The sequence below is a fragment of the Drosophila nasuta genome, chromosome 2R, assembly GCF_023558535.2.
Source record: "Drosophila nasuta strain 15112-1781.00 chromosome 2R, ASM2355853v1, whole genome shotgun sequence".
Classification (NCBI taxonomy): domain Eukaryota; kingdom Metazoa; phylum Arthropoda; class Insecta; order Diptera; family Drosophilidae; genus Drosophila; species Drosophila nasuta.
In genome coordinates this window covers 33,760,225-33,778,214 of record NC_083456.1, presented here as the reverse complement: position 1 = coordinate 33,778,214, position 17,990 = coordinate 33,760,225, and the positions used below count along the sequence as shown (strand labels likewise).

Below are 17,990 nucleotides of genomic sequence, written 5' to 3'. Positions count from 1 at the left end.
AAATCAAATTTGAAATTGGCGCCTCACAGCAAAATTAAATTTTTTGTAGCATACTTTGAGGGTGCACGAGAAGGTTGTTTTTCGAAAACAAGCTATATCTCGGCCATATCCTGCCGCATTTTCAAAGGACTTGTATTGCAAGGATCGCAAGGACCAACTCTATCGATTGGCATCAACAAAATATGGGGTCATCTAAGGATCCAACACTTGTCATTTTTCAGTCCGAGGGCCAAAGAAAACATGCGAAAATCATAAAGTGCAGGATAACTGGAGAGCCACAAGGACGATTGGAATGTACTTTGGCATGAAGGTAGGTCTCATCGAAGGACTCCGTTTGACATAGGACCCGCAAGGATCAGACAGGATATGACCGAGATATACGCAATTTTCTGTATAGAAAAATGTCATTTTATCTCGAGTCCTGCAAGGATATTCGTCCTTTTGAGTGCACCAATCACTTTGCCTTCCAAAGGATAATACTTGTGCCAAAGGACATCACGATCGTCCTTCAAATGTCCGAGATACAGTGGATTCTTGGAATTTTTGGCCGTTTTCCTATACATGACCCTTTGAAAATTTTCAGGTGAATTTTATTGGCATATCCTGAAAATCCTTGAGTGTCAACCGATAGAACTAGATATCCTGATGACAGCAAGGTAAATCCTGACAGGATCCTGAGTGTTTTCACCGAGATATGGCAAAAAAAAAAACCAAATAATTTTGAATTATATCGGTTATTTAAAAAAAATCAAATTTGTAATTGGCGCCTCACAACAAAATTATATTTTTTGTAGCATACTTTGAGGGTGCACGAGAAGGTTGTTTTTCGAAAACAAGCTATATCTCGGCCATATCCTGCCGCATTTTCAAAGGACTTGTATTGCAAGGATCGCAAGGACCAACTCTATCGATTGGCATCAACAAAATATGGGGTCATCTAAGGATCCAACACTTGTCATTTTTCAGTCCGAGGGCCAAAGAAAACATGCGAAAATCATAAAGTGCAGGATAACTGGAGAACCACAAGGACCATTGGAATGTACTTTGGCATGAGGGTAGGTCTCATCGAAGGACTCCGTTTGACATAGGACCCGCAAGGATCAGACAGGATATGACCGAGATATACGCCTGGTATTTCGCCTGCTGATTTGCCAAATTTTGACCATCTATTAGTTTTTGTAGTTGCGAAACCAGGAAACAGATAGCGGTACTATTCCAGATTGCTGTTGATTTCTGTTCGCCTGATATTTGAACTGATGACTGGTCAACAACAACAACCACATTAATAATAATTGTTACTGTGATTGCTTCTGTTGTAGTTTTTGCAACATCTGAAGTTTGAATGCAAATTAGAAGAAGCGCATTGAAAATATTTATCAACTGGCAAAACCGCATTCGGATAGTCATTAATGTCATGATTAATATAGACAATTTGCAATACGCCTACTTAGATACTGACGTTAGTAACTCCATATATTAAATTATATTCGGAAATAAGCCAGCGCGCTGCAGCGACTGGGTGCTCAAGGGCAGCCACGTGTGACTTTCTCTAGTGGACTATCAACTGCCAAGTAATTAAATTATTCAAGAACTATTCATCATGTTCGGTGTCAGGCGGCTGACACATCTACGCCTTGCTTCAGAGCTCTCCAAAATGATGCGGTAATAGTCGTGAATGAACAATTAACATATTATAAGTATTTATACATTTTTGTTTTGCGTATGGCGTATGACAGTGGTTTATAATTTAGGAATCTATGTGAGAAGCTAACTAATTAGTATGTCAGAGTCATCTATTTTGTAGCAGCCCAATAATTCATTGCACAATTACTTAACCCCTTTGCAGTCGCACTCTTTTACCCAAAACGCTGCTTAGGCTGCTAAGAGCGCTAAGGCCCAAATCTGTTTAATTAAGCTCTTCCACTCATAAGCTTCACACATACTATGAAATAGCCAAGCTTATTTGCAGGCTCATCACTCGGGGTCCAAACAATCTCGACACGTATCTATTTAAATGTAATATGTAAAGACTTAAGGCAAATAACCAATTTACTTCTAATGCCATGTTAAAATTTTTGTAAAAGCCATTTAATCGAATGGTCAAAGTTCTAAATGGTTTTAATTAAATTACGGTGATAAACGTACCAGGGCCAAACATGGGTATAAATACACATTCACATTGCCATTAAACAATCTTAACAGTTTTACGGACAAAACGGTAAGTTTTACAAGAGTTATGAGCAGAGCTCGGGTGTTTATTGTAGTTTTAACTTATATGTATAATAATGGCTTAATTCAATTACTTTCGATATTCTTAAAAGCTTCATGGCGATGGCGCTGCTGTATTCCGTATTTATGATCAGTGTGTTTATATAAACCAGATTTTCCAAGTTTTCGAATACATCGACCTGAACGAGCAAGAACCTCGTACGGTCTACATGTTCGCTGACTTTGTAGTTTTCTTCCAGGCATGAAGACGTACGAGCGTGGTCGATTATGACCCACATGACTCTTACTCTTTGAATTTTCATGGATGTCAATGTTTCTGGTTGTTCCCCGAATATTGTGAGCCATATGATTACGCTGTCTTCCAATATTAGAAGCACCTTCCGTATGCCTTAAACCATCTTTACGCCCGTGTTTGTTAGGGATTGCATCGCCGCTTTTAAATACCTTGCTGTCATACAATTGGCTATGTACGATGGTGGGACGTTGCGATTCATCTGTACGGACTCGCCCATTTTTTAGGGGCACATCCAAATGCTTTCATTATCTCATCATTTTTGCACTGAACTGTCTCTCTAAGTCCTGCTTTCCTTTTAGCCGAAGCCATAGTGTCGTCGTTCCATGTGTTTATGAGGAGGCGTTCCAAATATGCTTCTCGATCGACGCATCCCTTATTGACGATGAATATTTCATTAGAAGCACACTGGAGGTTACCCCCCATTAGATCTTTTATATTTTTAGATTTTAGGGGATCCTTGGGTTGTTCCAGTTGCATATTCTGATTCTGTGGATCCATAGAAATATCAGTTTTTTGCTACTTCACACAAGCAAAGCAAAAGATAACAGTATACGAAGTAAAAAATATTAAGTGATATCATTTTTCTACTTTTCCATTAAAGAGCTGGAGAGTTACTGCTGCTATCGTTGATATATAGTACCTAGAACATCGAAAACGTATTCATTCGTAGAAAATTGATTGGATATCTCATTACGTATAAAAACAAATACTATCGGAGACGCTGTTCCAAAATAAATCTATTTAGTTCCAATTCAGCTTGCATATGCATGCAAACGCTAACTTAAAATGCATTGCGGCGGGTTAAATAATTTGTTATTATTGTTGTTGCTTCGCTGTTTCGTTTTGCAGTCTCAATTTCGCCCACAATAAAATTAATGTTTTACCTAGCCAATTTCAAACCGTTTATTTCACATAAAAATGCGATAAATAAGGAGCAGCCGCGACGAGAATACAGAGAACAGAGATGGCAAGAGAAGCACCCTCATTGCCGTTAATGCTGTTGTTGGCATATTTGTTGTTGCCGTATGTACGAGAACGAGTACCTACAGCTTTGAGAGTTTTCAACGTAAACAATGCAAAGGATGTGACACAAGGACACACGCCTCGGCTTAAAGAGTTCAAGCTCAGTAAGAAAAGAATATTCGTAGCATGAGAAGGTACTGGTGCAGAGCTTAAAAACAAAGCGCCGTAGTCCGAAAACAACAATGAAAAAGGGAATGATGGTGCGAGACGGGGTAAATATCCACAAAAAGCGAAGACAAAAGCTGCTCTTGTAGCACCACGACGCTGCTTATGTCGTTAGAGTTCACCCACCACAATCACAGCAACAGCAACAGCTACAGCCACAGCAGCAGCAACTACAACAAAAATACTAACAAGAATTTTTGGCCACGTGGCCCAGCGAACTCCTTACGTGGCTGTTGTTAAAAATTTCATGTTAATGGCCACACGAAGCTCCACTCTTAACCTTTCGCCAAGGGGTCGCGAACATGCACATGTGAAAGTGCCGTCCAGGCCAGCGGACAACGGACAGTGTGTGCAGTATGCGCGTGTATACATTTGAGTGTGAGTAACTGGGTCATTCTGTTGCCATATTTTGACGGTACCTTTATGTGAGGAGCTTATTTCCTTTCGTTGTCCTTTGCAAATTTAATTTCAACTTGTGCACTCTTTCTCCAAGCGCGAAATTCATCCCAACTCATCCCAGCCGAAGCACGAGGAAATGACTTTAATTAAGGATATCTTGTGAAATGCTTGCTCATATTTATAACCCCTTCTACAGGACAGAAGTGACTAGAACAAGTGAAAAAGCCGCAACCAGAGTGCTCAACTTAAAAAATACTTCATTTTCTGTTCAGTGTATTAAGATTTCTTAACTCGTTTCTTTATATTTGTAACATACGAAACTATTCTTTTTTTTTATTGCTATGTGGTTTCAATTGAGGACGATTATCCTTTCCAAATAAATTAAGCATAATACCCTTGCACTAATTTGATACAGGGTATAAAAAGGTGTATAATCAAAGGGCAAGCGTCGTTAGAAAATAAAATCGAAATAACGGCGACAACGGGAGAGAGATAGCCCAGGAGCCCAGGAGACGTCCACAGAGGGAATGAAAGAGAAAAACACAAAAACAAAAAATCACCTAAAGCTGAACGAAAGGTAGACATAATACGCTTTACTGGCTGCCCTTCCGCTTGGCATTTGCTCCACTGCTATGGCTGTCACCTAGCTACCAAGTCCACAAAGGTGACCAGCTGGTATCGCAGCATTGTTCATGGAACGTTTGCTGGGCTTTTGACTTTGGTTATTTTAGCACATTGTCTTCGTTGAAGCTCCTTTATTTTGTTTTGTCTAGTATTCTCCCTCTGCTTAGCTTTTACTGTTGGCTTGTTTGATTGTTTGTTTGTCAACGCTTTGGGACTTTTGCGAGGATAATCAGATATAAACTTTAGTGTCATTTGGACCAAGTTACTTAATTGCGCAAATAGCAGCTGGACTGCTGTTTTAAATATGAGCAATTTGATTTGGGTAAAAATATCAATATATTTGTAATGTCAAAAGTGTAATATGCACATTACAAATATATATTAAACAAGTAAGAAAGTTACAGTCGAGTGTGCTCGACTGTGAGATACCCGCTACCCATTTTTAATAAAGGCAAAATATTGCGGTATCATTTTCAAAATATACCGAAAATACTAAAAAAATACTAAAAATATACCAAATGGTATATTTGGTATATTGATATAGTACACCATTCAAAATATACCATAAACGGCACAATGTGCCAGATTGTCGGCCAAAGCAACTCAGACCCCTAGTAAGTAGGCGTTTTTCCCATACAAAAGTATTTCCTAAATAACTTCGACAATTTTTATCTGATCGCAACCAAATTTTCAGGAATCATAACTACTATAGTAATTATTGTATATACCAAAATTCGTAGCTCTAGCTTTAAAATTACACTTGTTATTCGATTTTTTTGATTTGCGGGGGCGGAAGTGGGCGTGGCAAAAATTTGAAACAAACTTGATCTGCGTGCAAACATAACAAATGCTGTCGAAAAAAAATTATAGCTCTATCTCTTATAGTCTCTGAGATCCAGTGTTTCATACGGACAGACGGACAGACGGACAGACACACAGACATACAGACACACAGACACACAGACGGACAGACGGACATGGCTAGATCGTCTCGGCTATTGATGCTGATCAAGAATATATATACTTTATAGGGTCGGAGATGCCTCCTTCTACCTGTTACATACATTTCCTGCCGGCACAAAGTTATAATACCCTTCTACCCTATGGGTAGCGGGTATAAAAATAGTGGTTTATTTCTTTACACTCTATTGACATTACGAAAATAGTAGTTAACCTTACTTGGATGTCAGCGAATACCTTATTTATTTGATTTATGCTATATCTGAATTTATCACAATGTACATGTAATGTATATGTACATAAATCCAGTACAGTTTAGCCGAGTGTTAAAAAGTAATGACCTAATTCTGCGAGCCAAATAAGAATTTTAAAGTTTCTGACTTCTATGGTATTTACAAATTCAACTACAAATTAAAGTGTACTGTTTGCCAAGTAAGGGTACAAGACAATGTAATTGTTACATAAATCAAGCTGCCTGAAGTAGTGCAACGTTATATATAACACTGCCGATTGGATAAATACTTTAGTCAGTTTGCGCCAGACTGCTGCCATAATTTCGATAGTACTATATTCAATATAACTGGCGCCCTATGTGAAAGTCAAAATAGTCTTAGCACGACACAATTTACTTTGAAAGTAAACTTCTGCTTAGAATTTATATATTAAAAATGGCATTCTACGAAAATCATTTATTATGTAATGTATGTATTGCCCCTAGAGGAATGTTTTGGTTACTATAAAAGCGGCCAATTATTAATATATTTATCAATCGTCTACACAGCCGGAGTCGCTTAGTCTTATGTAATTAGTGACTATAGTAGACGTAAATATAAAATAAGTAAAGTACAAGTCTAAAGCAAATTTCAAATTTCTAACTGCGGCGTGCTTTCCGTTCTTTTATTAATTTCAGTTGAAAATTAAAACGAAAGTGAAAGTTTCAAGGTGGTTGCCAATATTAATGTATTTTGTTTGCTGTGCGACTTTTATGGACGCTTATTGCTATAATATTTTTCCCCAGACTTAATGTCCTGACCTTGGTGGAGCTCACCAAAGGAATAAGACGATACAGAGCACAGTATTTCAAGAAAGTCTAAAGTAGATTTCACAAATATCATGCTCTACATTGCTTTGCTTAAATATTTGGGAAAGCAAAATTCTTGAGAAAATGCTTTGGATTTACTATGTGCGTGTGTGCTCGTTGCACTTGCAAGTAAATCCCCAAGGCGCATTGTTATTTCCGCATTATACAAAGCAGAATTGAGCAACAAGCGGAAATGGTTTAAAGGATATTGCAATTTTATTTTGGAAAAGTAGCTAAGGAAAAACACCAGAGGAACTGAAAATATGCAAAAATGTACAACACTCGAGCCGGAAGAATGCAAGAGAAATTGCAACAAAAACGACGAAAACTTACAATCTTGGTAGTTGCTCGTCGTATCAACTGCATCGACTTTGTTACAATATGCTTTACATTTATAAAATCCTTTTATTTTTTTAAAATTTATATTGAAACATGAAATTTCAGATACCGAGTCACATGAGGTAATACAATATTTGTTTAGAAAATTAGTAATAATGTGATATGTCATCAACAGCCAATTCCTAAAAGCTTGGATACAATGTAATTTCCCCTCTAAAATATATAATTGGATATTTTTGATTGGAGCATCGAAAACTGTTTTTATCAATGATTAACAAGAGTGTGAGTATGTTGGTGGCGAAACAAGTTTGTATTCTACCAAATTGAACATATGCATTGATGAAAATGGTTCAGCTACGAACAACAACCGGATAACGAAGATAAATAGTCAAAAGTTTTCAGCTGCCTAATTGACAAGAAAATTGAAAATTTCCTTAATGAAGTGAACAGATTACCAAAGAAGTTTTCCTTTAAGAATAAGGACAAGCATTGCGCTTGCACCTAAATTCGTTTGTGATTTTAATTGCCATTTCCTTTACTAAATTTCTTATGTACATATGTAAGTCCAATAGATTGAATACATTCGTAAGTTCCTTTATGGTAACACTCATAGCCGTAGAATAAATATTTCCATTTCACAGGACACGTAATCTTTCTCAAAGTGCTCATCCAAACTCACACCTTCAAAATATATCTATCATCAACGCCTGATGCAAAGTTATAAAACAAACGCAAATGGTGAGCTTATTCTTTTAAAATTTGTATGTACTAAGTAAATGTGTATGTGCTTTTTGTAAGTGTGAGTCTATTATCCATGCAGTTTGCCAGTTGCATTTTTACTATTTGTACATTTTTTGAGTTATGCCATGCTCAGACCTCGTTGAGCTTTTACTGCAATTTTGACACACCTGACGAGCTTCATACATTTAAGTGACACCTTCACCTCTACACTGTACTCCGTTTGTGACTCAGAACACATTCATGTATTGTAATCATACGCAAAGACCCGACTAATGCATTTTGAAATTACATAAAGCGGTATGACTAGCGACTGCTCTTCACATTCTAAGATGCTTACATAGGCCACGGGACTTACTTCACTTCTACCTGTCATCTAAGGTGGAAGAGTTGAAAGGTAAGCGCAGGGTAAGCACAGACCTGCTCATGCCAATTAGCAATTAGTTTAACATTTTTTGTCTTGTGCGGCCAAACGTTAAAAGGTATGCATTAGATGAGCCCAAGCCTCAGCTGACTGCTGCTTTACTGCTTTGGCTGCACCCCAAACTAATTTCATCACAGTAAAGCATGTGGCAAAGTTTTTCCCATATGTTGCCCATTATTTGCCATAAAATTTAACATCAGGCAGCTTGCGCACCTACGCAGGACATTTTGTCTCTTACCTCCGATGCTTGCGTTCATACGAGTGTGTCGTTGTTGTTTTCCGCTTCATGCCGGAGTTGTAAATGTGCGCCGCGTGCGGTTGGTTTGCTAAAACGGACCCGAAAGAGCGGCGGCTGGCACTTTAGTTGTTCTGCCAAAAGTTTTTGTCATGCCTGGGACTAATTATAAAATAGCTCAAAGGCATTTCAAAGGCTGCCCAGGGAAGGCAGAAAAGAGTGAAACAGCGATTTAGAGAGAGAAATAGAGGGCAACAAGAGGCGATGAAAGAGAGACAGAGAGAGAGAGAGATTCAAATTTAAAGCTGCTTCCGTTTCAGCTACTGCTGCAGGGGCTGGACAAGAATATGGGTAACATGGCATGCTGCCGCAAACTAAACATTTGCTTGCCAATTTGTTGTTATTTATTTTTATGTTACCATTCCTCCCCATTGTTGTCCTAGCGGCTTGTAATGCTTGGCCCTTAAAAATAATAGTGTGGTTGTTATTATTGTTGCTTTTTTGTACTCTGCAAACAAAATGAAAAGGGTAACTAGAGTTTCTTATTGAAAATGTTACGCGTTGTAATGATACCTAATAATTTATCCAACATATATTTAAATCAGCAAGAATATCGCACATGAAACCTCTATTATCAATACTATCATTTTAATATCATAGTCGCATATTTTCTACTATATTATGATATATATAATATTTTGTGTATGTAAACGTGTGTGTAATGGAGCACACGCGCATATTTTTGGAAGAGTTTTGACAAACGTCTTGTAATTGGCAAGCATGGGGTTTTAACTTCGCCGTAGGCACCTACTGGTTTTTGTATCAGTATGCTGATGCTTGCTTATGTGTACGAGAATACATTTGTGTATGTGTAAAATGCTGTGGGTGGGTGCTGTAAGTATTCAATTTCCAGAAACCCTTTGGCAACATTCAGTTACACCACAGAAATTAGCACTTAAATCTGTGCTTAATTTGTGTCATTTGCGGAAATGTTTCTTTTTTCGGTACAAACAATTTTGCAATGGGAACGGGTCAAAGCATTGGCTATAACTCAAGGGCTTTATCAAAAAAAACCACTTACACACACAATCAAGTTAATGAAGCCATAATTATTTGGGTTAACAGCTTGCGAAGGAAAGCCAAATCGGCTTTCGTCCTGCTTCAGTTCATTGCGGCCAATTCACTTCTGGGTCCAACAAATCAAAGCGAACGCCTGATAAGCAAATAGGAAGATGCGCTGGAGGGAGCAATCAAGCAAATAAATACACATTTGCAAGCCTTTTGAATAAATGGACGATCATAAATTTAGCTTTCTTTCCATACACACATTGCATAACCAAAAAAAAAATATATGTATGTATGTAATGTACTGTAGACAAAATGCGAAATAAGTCTAACTATTGTGGAAAATAGCGAGTGGGAGAGCGAGTGAATAAAACCAAAAGGCCACAAACATAATACTGAAACAGTCAGAAGATGGAACAGCGACATGAGTATAAAAAAGTATTGCCCTTCTAATATTGGGTGTAGAATTTATAAAAATCTCTTTGTCGAAAACATTGGTTTGCACAAAACCAAAGCCCTTTGTCGCTGTATTAGTATTGAATTTAGGAATAGTGGAAAGGATCGACTTATGTTAATTATTGGTATTTTTTTGTTAATAATAATTCTTATTATTATTATTATAATTGATGTAATTAGGTACCCTTTACACAAGACAGCTTATGCCAATGTTTAGGATAAACAATAAATGTTTAATGCAACAATTAAACGCCATTTTTCATTAGCGCCATGTGAACTGGGCAGCCCCAAAGCAACCGACAAACTGTCAAATGTTTGCCATCAAAAGCTATTAGCTGAACGTATTAAATTGCATAATCAACATTAGAGTCGACTTGTTTACCCAACAACAAAGTCAACAGAAACTGGTACTAAGTGTTGCCAAAATATAAATAATAAGCCACATACAATAAAGGATATAATCATTGGACCTAGCATAGCGGGGAGAGTCAGCTGCCTACATATCTATATGTTTTGCAAGTTCGCATTTATGTATTTACATTTGTGTGTGTGTACATCAGTGCTCATTCATACTATTTACTTTTCCACGGACTCGCTTTGGGGGTTGCATGTTTGACTTTCCCATGCGGCAGCCTGTTTGCTTAGGTCAGCCTCAGAATTAGTCAATAGTTGCCAAGATCAAAGCGAGCACAAAACTACTTAATTTCCCTGGGAACATATGCCATTCGTCATCGTTCTCATATTTGATACGGGGGCAAAAATAGTCATTAGAAATGCATAAATCAAGGAAAACAGATTTAAATATCAAGCATATCGCTTGACATTTGATTTAATATGCAAAGCGTTGACTCAGACAAGAGTAAAGCAACAATGACAGAGATAGTAAGACGAGTAATACCAAACCCAAGCCAGGCAAATTTAATGAATTATTAAATTAGCTGATTAATTCTTTACAGACATAATCACTTGATGCATATGCATATATACATATGCCAAACTTGACGTTCTCTTCAATTTAATATGTAAATTTTTGGCATATTCGGATTGAATGATGGAGCAAATAAGGTATAAAATGATCTGCTTTGAGCATTAAAATTACCATCTTTTTGTGTTGTTATTAAAAATGATAGACACGTTTCCGTTGTTAATTATTAATTTTCGCAGACTTCACAGTTCTGCTAGGTAGAAACGTGTCACAAATAACTTGAATTGCATAATAAAACGCTTCTCTCATGTGCACATGACGTTCGGGTTTTTATAAGCTGTCAATTTGTTTACACGTCAGCGTTGTCTTTGTTGTTGTTGCCGTTTTTGTTGTCGTTGTCGTTGTCGCTGTCGCAGGATGAGAAGCTGCCATTGACTTTGTCACTGCCGCAACTGAAATATTAACAGTTCCTACGATGCGCCATGTCTTGTTTCACATGTTTCGCAACTTCACTCCCGCACTGTGTGCTGGTGATCCTTATGGCAAGCACTTTGCCAGGCGCATTTAATATTTCCACCAGTCGCGCACATCGTACAGATAATGCTCTTGGGAAATGGGAACTGGGGTACCAACAACAACATTACAACCAACAACCAACACCAACACCAGCATCAGCAACAGGACAGGAATTGGAATGAGAACGAGAATGAGAATGAGAGGCTAGCCAGGCCACAAAAACAAGCACTTCAGGTCGACTTTGACTGTGTCTCAAAGGTCTGTCTTGTCGCTGTATCTCATGCGTGCGTTTATCTTGATGTTGTGCCAACCCAGTTATGAGTGGAGGTGTAAAAATGCTATGTGCGTGTGTAAGTGACGAAAAACGCATAAAATAGCATAATTTGTCAGCATGATCACGGCAAGCACACACAGATGGCATAACAATGAACCCAGCTGAATGATTGCCGAGCCATGTGTCGACTTGCTTCGGCATATGTACATTTTCGGTTGTAACTTGCGTTTATTGGAATCGGAACCAGTTGATCTATGATTACAATAAATGACAATTACACTAAATATACACAAATTAATTAAGTTACTCTAGATTTAAATTTGCTCTCTAAAAACATTTATGGAATCAAGCGAAACGGAAAGTCAAATTTGAAATTGAATTCATGCAAGTAGTTTTAATAACCCAATAAAGACATCTGGTATGTAGAAGTCGATGTGTTCAAGCATTTAGTCAGCATGATAACAATTCACATTCCAATCATTGTATGTTTGTTGTGAATAAGAAATCCATTGTTTTGATTGCGGTAAGCTAATTAAACTTCATTAAATTATAAGCAGTGTGAAAAAGGTAATTCTATTTTTAACAAAGGACATTATCAATCTAGGAAACACTTTTTCGCTGCCTCTATCTGTTTTAAACACTGAGGTAATGCCAAATATTAATATATATGTACATACATGTAACATATAATATGTGTATAACATAAGAATACTTGAATGAGAAGTCAAATTTTTGCTTTTTTTCGGTCTTATGTTTTTTACATTTAATTAATTCTACTTTTAATTCATTACGAATTGTTTATTTCAGTGGCGAATTGTGTTTTTGTCTTCCGGCAAATTGAATAGCATTCTTTGGCCAAATGCTTAACAAATAGCATACGTATACACCTGTGAAAACAGAACTGAATTGTTTAATTTTCTTTTCTTTTTTAATTTTTTATATATATAAATGAACCAAATGGGTAGTTGAAAAGTTGTTTTTTGCCGTTTGTTTGGCTCTTAGCTTGGCTGCAATTTCAGCGCGTGCCAATTAAAAAAAAGTTTTTGACCGGCCGCAGTTTGCACTGCAATTTGAGTTTAACAGTTCTAGCTTTTATTGCATTTTAAATCGGGCTTAGCCATATAGCATTGCCTCATCGATTATTTATCGCAAGTTCTCATAAATATAAGTACCTTAAAATTCACGTATTGGATTCGTTCTGTAATAAAAAAAAATGATGCTTTGCAGCAGTTATATGTCTGCCTTTTATAAGAACACGTTTATTATTTATATGATACCGCTTTACTTTGCCTATCAGCTAATTGTTGCGCAAATCCAGATCTTCCAAATGTACTTGTAGGAACATGAGTGTGTTCTTTTCCTTCACACACTTCGTCGCTTTTTACTGAGAAGACACTCGAGCGTAAATACTTCAAAGATCCAGCCACTGGCTTCTTTACATAGAGGCCTAATTAGCATGCTTATACCCAGTATAATTGGAAAAGAGGGTATGCTAATACGGGGAAGTCATGCAGGCAAGTTATTTTACTATCTACAATAAAACTTTTTTTTTTAGATTGCTTAAACTGTATCTCTAATGTTAATACTCAATCCTAGCATATAGGAAAATTGCTATCATTAAAATAAAACTTGGAAAGAATATAGAAGGTAGACCGGCTTATTCATGTTACATAGCATGTCGTTGGCAGCCCAAATTTTGAATTGTTGACATGGTGATATATTCTTTTAATTTATTCCAATTTATTTAATCAGGCACTCGTTGTATCACAACGCGACAAGAACTCATATTAGGGTAAAAAAAAAGAAATTGACTTTCCTATCCTGGTTTCCTAGGGTGAAAGAAGCAAAGCAGTTTCATGGTATTTGTAATTAAAAAGCACTCAGGCTGGCCAGATAATTTGAAAAGTAAGTTAATACAAGACCTCGCTTTGACGCTTCTCTGACGCTGCTCACGTCTCAGGCACGTCATAAAAAAGCCAAAAGCGAGCGCGATAAAAATACATTTATCAATCAAAACTTCAATGGGAACTTCAATGGGAACTTTGCGTAAGTTGCAGCATAAAAATATTTATTTTATACGACGGACGAGGATCGAGTAGATGGGATGCCTCTGTAGCTGCTACTTAATAGCTTTCATTTGCAAAAGCAATTCACAAAATCTCGCGGACACTGGACCACGGCTCCAGGACGTGCACGAAATGCTCAAATTCACGCACGTCACTTAAATTTCCCTCAACATTTGCAGGCAGAAAATATGAGCCAAATAGAGTTTGCTAACTGGAATTCAGTAAGGATGGTTTCTAAGGTTAATTTACGCAATGTGGGCTTTTACCACCCGTACTACTCAAGTTGTAGATAATCACTCCATCTGTTCAAATATTATATATATAGTATATTCATATATAATATATAAAATGTTCAATAATTACCGATATTCCTATTATAGTCAAAAATTTGTAAACTCGTTCGCTTACTTTGTTAGCTGTTGTATTACTTCCATATATTCTCATTATTTTATACCGGCATCTGACAGTAGCTAAATGCTAATTAGCAGATTAATAATGCTTATTTTAAAAATTAATTTATTTCCAACAATTTTGTATATAAATTTGGTATCGAATTGGTAAAAACTAAACAAAATCCCTGGAGTATACAGGCAATCTTTTGACAATACGCAGTCAATACTGTTATTAGAAAAGAAAATTGTGCACTCATTCGTGTTTTCGAGAACTTTTTTAATTAGAATTGGGAAAAGGGATGCCATAAAATTGGGAACGTCTCGAGTGAAATGATATTCAGATTTGTTTAAAAACCAATACTGCTGGTTTTATATTCATATTATATTCAGGATGAACTTCTCGGAAAAGTGTTGCCAAAGCAAACACAAATCAGCGCAAATCAAATATGCAATCTTTTTGCAATTGCAACGCAATCAAAAACTAGCAAAAACTTTTTCCAGAGCATTAGAAATGCCAACAAACAAAACTTGCTCAAACTTTCGACGTAAAAACCAAGTATATGCGGCAGTCAACAATCTCGCCCTACATACTCGAAATTGTTGGAATATGTTTGATTTGTATGTATATCCAAGCATTGAATCGGAATCAAGAATTAAATGTTAATGCGTAATTATCAAGAGACGCAGTTTCTTATTAATAACACATTCTAAGCGAAACGAGTCGAACAATTATCAATGCCTTACAAAACTTGGTTTGAAATTAAACCACCAACTCTGTGAGAAAAAGCAGCCAAGGAAATCGCAATAAACGCAATAAGATCTACAAATCATAAGTGCTTTCAAATAAGCACAAACATTTGCTGTATGGATACATTATTAGTGACTTCCGGGAAAAGGCGTCGATATCTTAGGCGGTTGCACTGAACAAATACACTGCAAATGAAAATTAAGAAAGTTGTACTCGTTGTACGAATAGCTAAGGACACAATGTAATGCTTCGCAGAATGCAGTTTGAACAGAGTGTAGGCTTATTTATGACGTACTATTGAGTTGCCAGTTTTACTGATGCTGCTGCTGTTGCTGTTACTACTGTGGCGCTTCAACTTGATAAATGTGCAACGGCGTGACGGGAAATGGATTTTGAGGCACATCTTGAGTTATGCGACCAGCGCTTATCGAAGCACAGGGCGTCTCTACTAACACAATCACAATCACTACCACTTCCCATACCACTATCACTGCAACTACAACTTCAATTAAGGATTCAAGTTGCTCTCAAGCGAACTATGCAGTTGTTAAGTTCGAGCTGGTCAGCCAAGAGCGTGCAAAGTCAAGTGGAGGCCACTGCTCAAACCTGTGCTTCGCCGTGGGGCAAGACAAATGCTTACAAATGTTGGTAAAGGTTGTCTGAAGTATTTGCTGGGTATTCGCTCTTGTCTGGCATCTGGGAAATAAACGAGTCAGCATTTGTTAACGGAACTATAGGGTTGATTGAATTGTTATTGTTATTGCTAGTTCGTCTTAAAGTTGGCTTAACTTGCACCTAAAGAATTTCAGTAAGCATACTATATACCTTTTTTCGTGTTTATAAATTAATACACAAATAGAAGTTCATAAATTAGATATAGTAATTGGATATAGTTAGCAAAAAAAAATCAAGTTATGGTTGTTGCACTGGAGTGTTTGCTTTCATACTTGCTTATCGATTACTTATTTTGTTGGTATTCAAAGCAACAATATAAGTGTGCTTCTCATTCGTTTTATTCGAAGGAATGCCTTTTTTCGAATTGCATCATCAAGTGTTTATCACAGACATTATTACCTAGATATATGCACATACCACAGATATTCTTTGTTGCCACTTATACATACATACACAAATAAATAATTCCTAATAGGAATGTCTTGCCTTAAATTAAAACACGGTCGAAACTGCGCGTCAAACTTCCTAGTATATATGTATTTACAGTTTTCAATTAAAGAGATTGCCAACGACAATAATTTACACAAGGACCTAGCTCCAATAGGGCAGCTGCCTCGCTATACGTTTCTTATAACTAGAGTCGCTGCTGATGTTGCTGACAGTCGCACGTACGCTTAATTAGAAAAAGTTGCAGCGCCCACCTCAACGCTACTTGGGACTTGCCCACGCTCCAGCAAGTTGCTGGCAACAATTGTCCGCATTTTTGCAGCGGAACTAAATTTACACTTCAGTTTTATTATTTTCCGACAAACGCGAAAAAGCGCGACTAATTTTTGAGCGCACAGCCTGGTCTTCATTTCCACATTTTCATCCGTTACAAAAATAAGCTTACACAAAATTATACCTAATAGAGTTGCGCCAGAAGTTTTCAACGTATGAGTACAAACACTTTAATGATTAATGGATCAAGATATCAAATAAAATATATTTCAGCTACGGACTATTTCATGGTGTGATATCCTTTTTTCTTAATTCAATAGCGGATTATGAATAACGACTAATGCAAGCTAAAAGTTTTAATTCGTAAATTATTTTTACTTCTTGACCAACTACCCTGAGCAATGCATACTGGGAACGGATGTCACGTGCGCATCATTTTCCACCACTTTTGTTGCCTTTGGCTGCAAATGCTGTAATTATAACGAGCGTTGCTTAAATTAGATACCACAGGCGTTGCACTAACTACGAGACAGACAAAACAATAGGAAGGCAGAACAGGCGACATAACCAGGAGTCCTAGAGCAAGGCCACCATCAGCCTCTGCTGCCTGCTTCAGCGACGAGCATTCATTAAACACGTTCGTATGTGATCTTTACTCCCGGTCCCATGTTTATACTGTCTGTTGTGGCAGCGTCCGATATTGTTGTTTTTGTGTGTTGGCTTATTGTTGGGCATTTTTCCCTTTCTTGTTGCTCATGATTTTTTGTCGTCGTCAGCGTGATTAGGTGTACTCCGTTACAGTAGTTTTATTGTTGATGACAAGGATATTTCTACACTGTGATATCTATTAGAGATAAAAGAAAACAAAGAAAAAAACAATATTTTATTTACATATTTGTTTCATCACACCTACATTTTAAGTAATACTAGCAGTTAATACCAATTAACAAACTTTCACTCCGGGCTTACGAACTCGACCTCAAAACAGAACGCTTGACTCGTTTTCATTTCCATCATTAACGGCATCATTTACTAAGAGCATCTCTAGCGCCCACACCAAGCACTAACTGGCGTGTTTGAGGCTGAAAGTTGCAACTAATGAGACTCCGGAACATAATTGTTGGCATTTAGATGAGTTAGTTGAGTCCATGCTACAACATATAACATACCTTTCATCGCATATAAAAAAAAAGCATACACGCGCTTAATATTTTATGCCTAGTCACTCTAAGCTAAACTTCCCAATTCTAGGCTTGTGTGTGTTCATATGCATAAGCATAAACAAAAAGACAACAGAAGTGGCGGCAAATGCGACAGGTCCAGCAGTTAAGGAAGCACAATGAAAACAAGTGCACCTAATGACACAATTTCACACACCTACACACACTTCCGCACCGCCATACGAATATATGTAGTACATCATACGTGCAGAAGCTGAGCGAGTCAAAAACTGTTATACCATCCAAGAGGTGCTCACGGCGGATGCGTATTCTCTTCTCGGTTAGCACCAACATCGTATTGTACCTTCGTTTTCGTTTTCGAAACTCGCTAGCGAATGATGGCAAACTCAGTCGGGTTATTCGGTTCTTTTTCGCCGCATCGGCATCGGCACCACAGCGACTGTGAGCTGCCAGCTGCCAG

At 37.3% G+C, this 17,990-nt stretch overlaps 2 protein-coding genes across 6 annotated transcripts in view; both read right to left on the bottom strand.

Moving 5' to 3' along the window:
• Positions 1–17,990, bottom strand: part of LOC132787390 (single-strand selective monofunctional uracil-DNA glycosylase) — a 132,589-nt gene that overhangs the window by 16,621 nt on the left and 97,978 nt on the right. For 3 of the 5 annotated variants that reach the window (XR_009632541.1, XR_009632543.1, XM_060794399.1), the window contains one exon: positions 16,587–17,193. The exons of the other annotated variants lie outside the window; for them this stretch is intronic. Coding sequence is in view for 1 of the 3 variants with exons in the window: in XM_060794399.1 (XP_060650382.1) it covers positions 17,180–17,193 (14 nt within the window). In the remaining 2 variants the exon portion in view is untranslated. Of the gene's footprint in view, positions 1–16,586; positions 17,194–17,990 lie in introns of those variants that run through there. 5 annotated transcript variants of the gene reach the window in all.
• Positions 2,224–3,143, bottom strand: LOC132787016 (uncharacterized). The gene is given in 2 exon segments (XM_060793852.1): positions 2,224–2,723; positions 2,725–3,143. Coding segments are annotated over 2 exon segments (726 nt in total). The 5' UTR covers positions 3,023–3,143; the 3' UTR covers positions 2,224–2,295.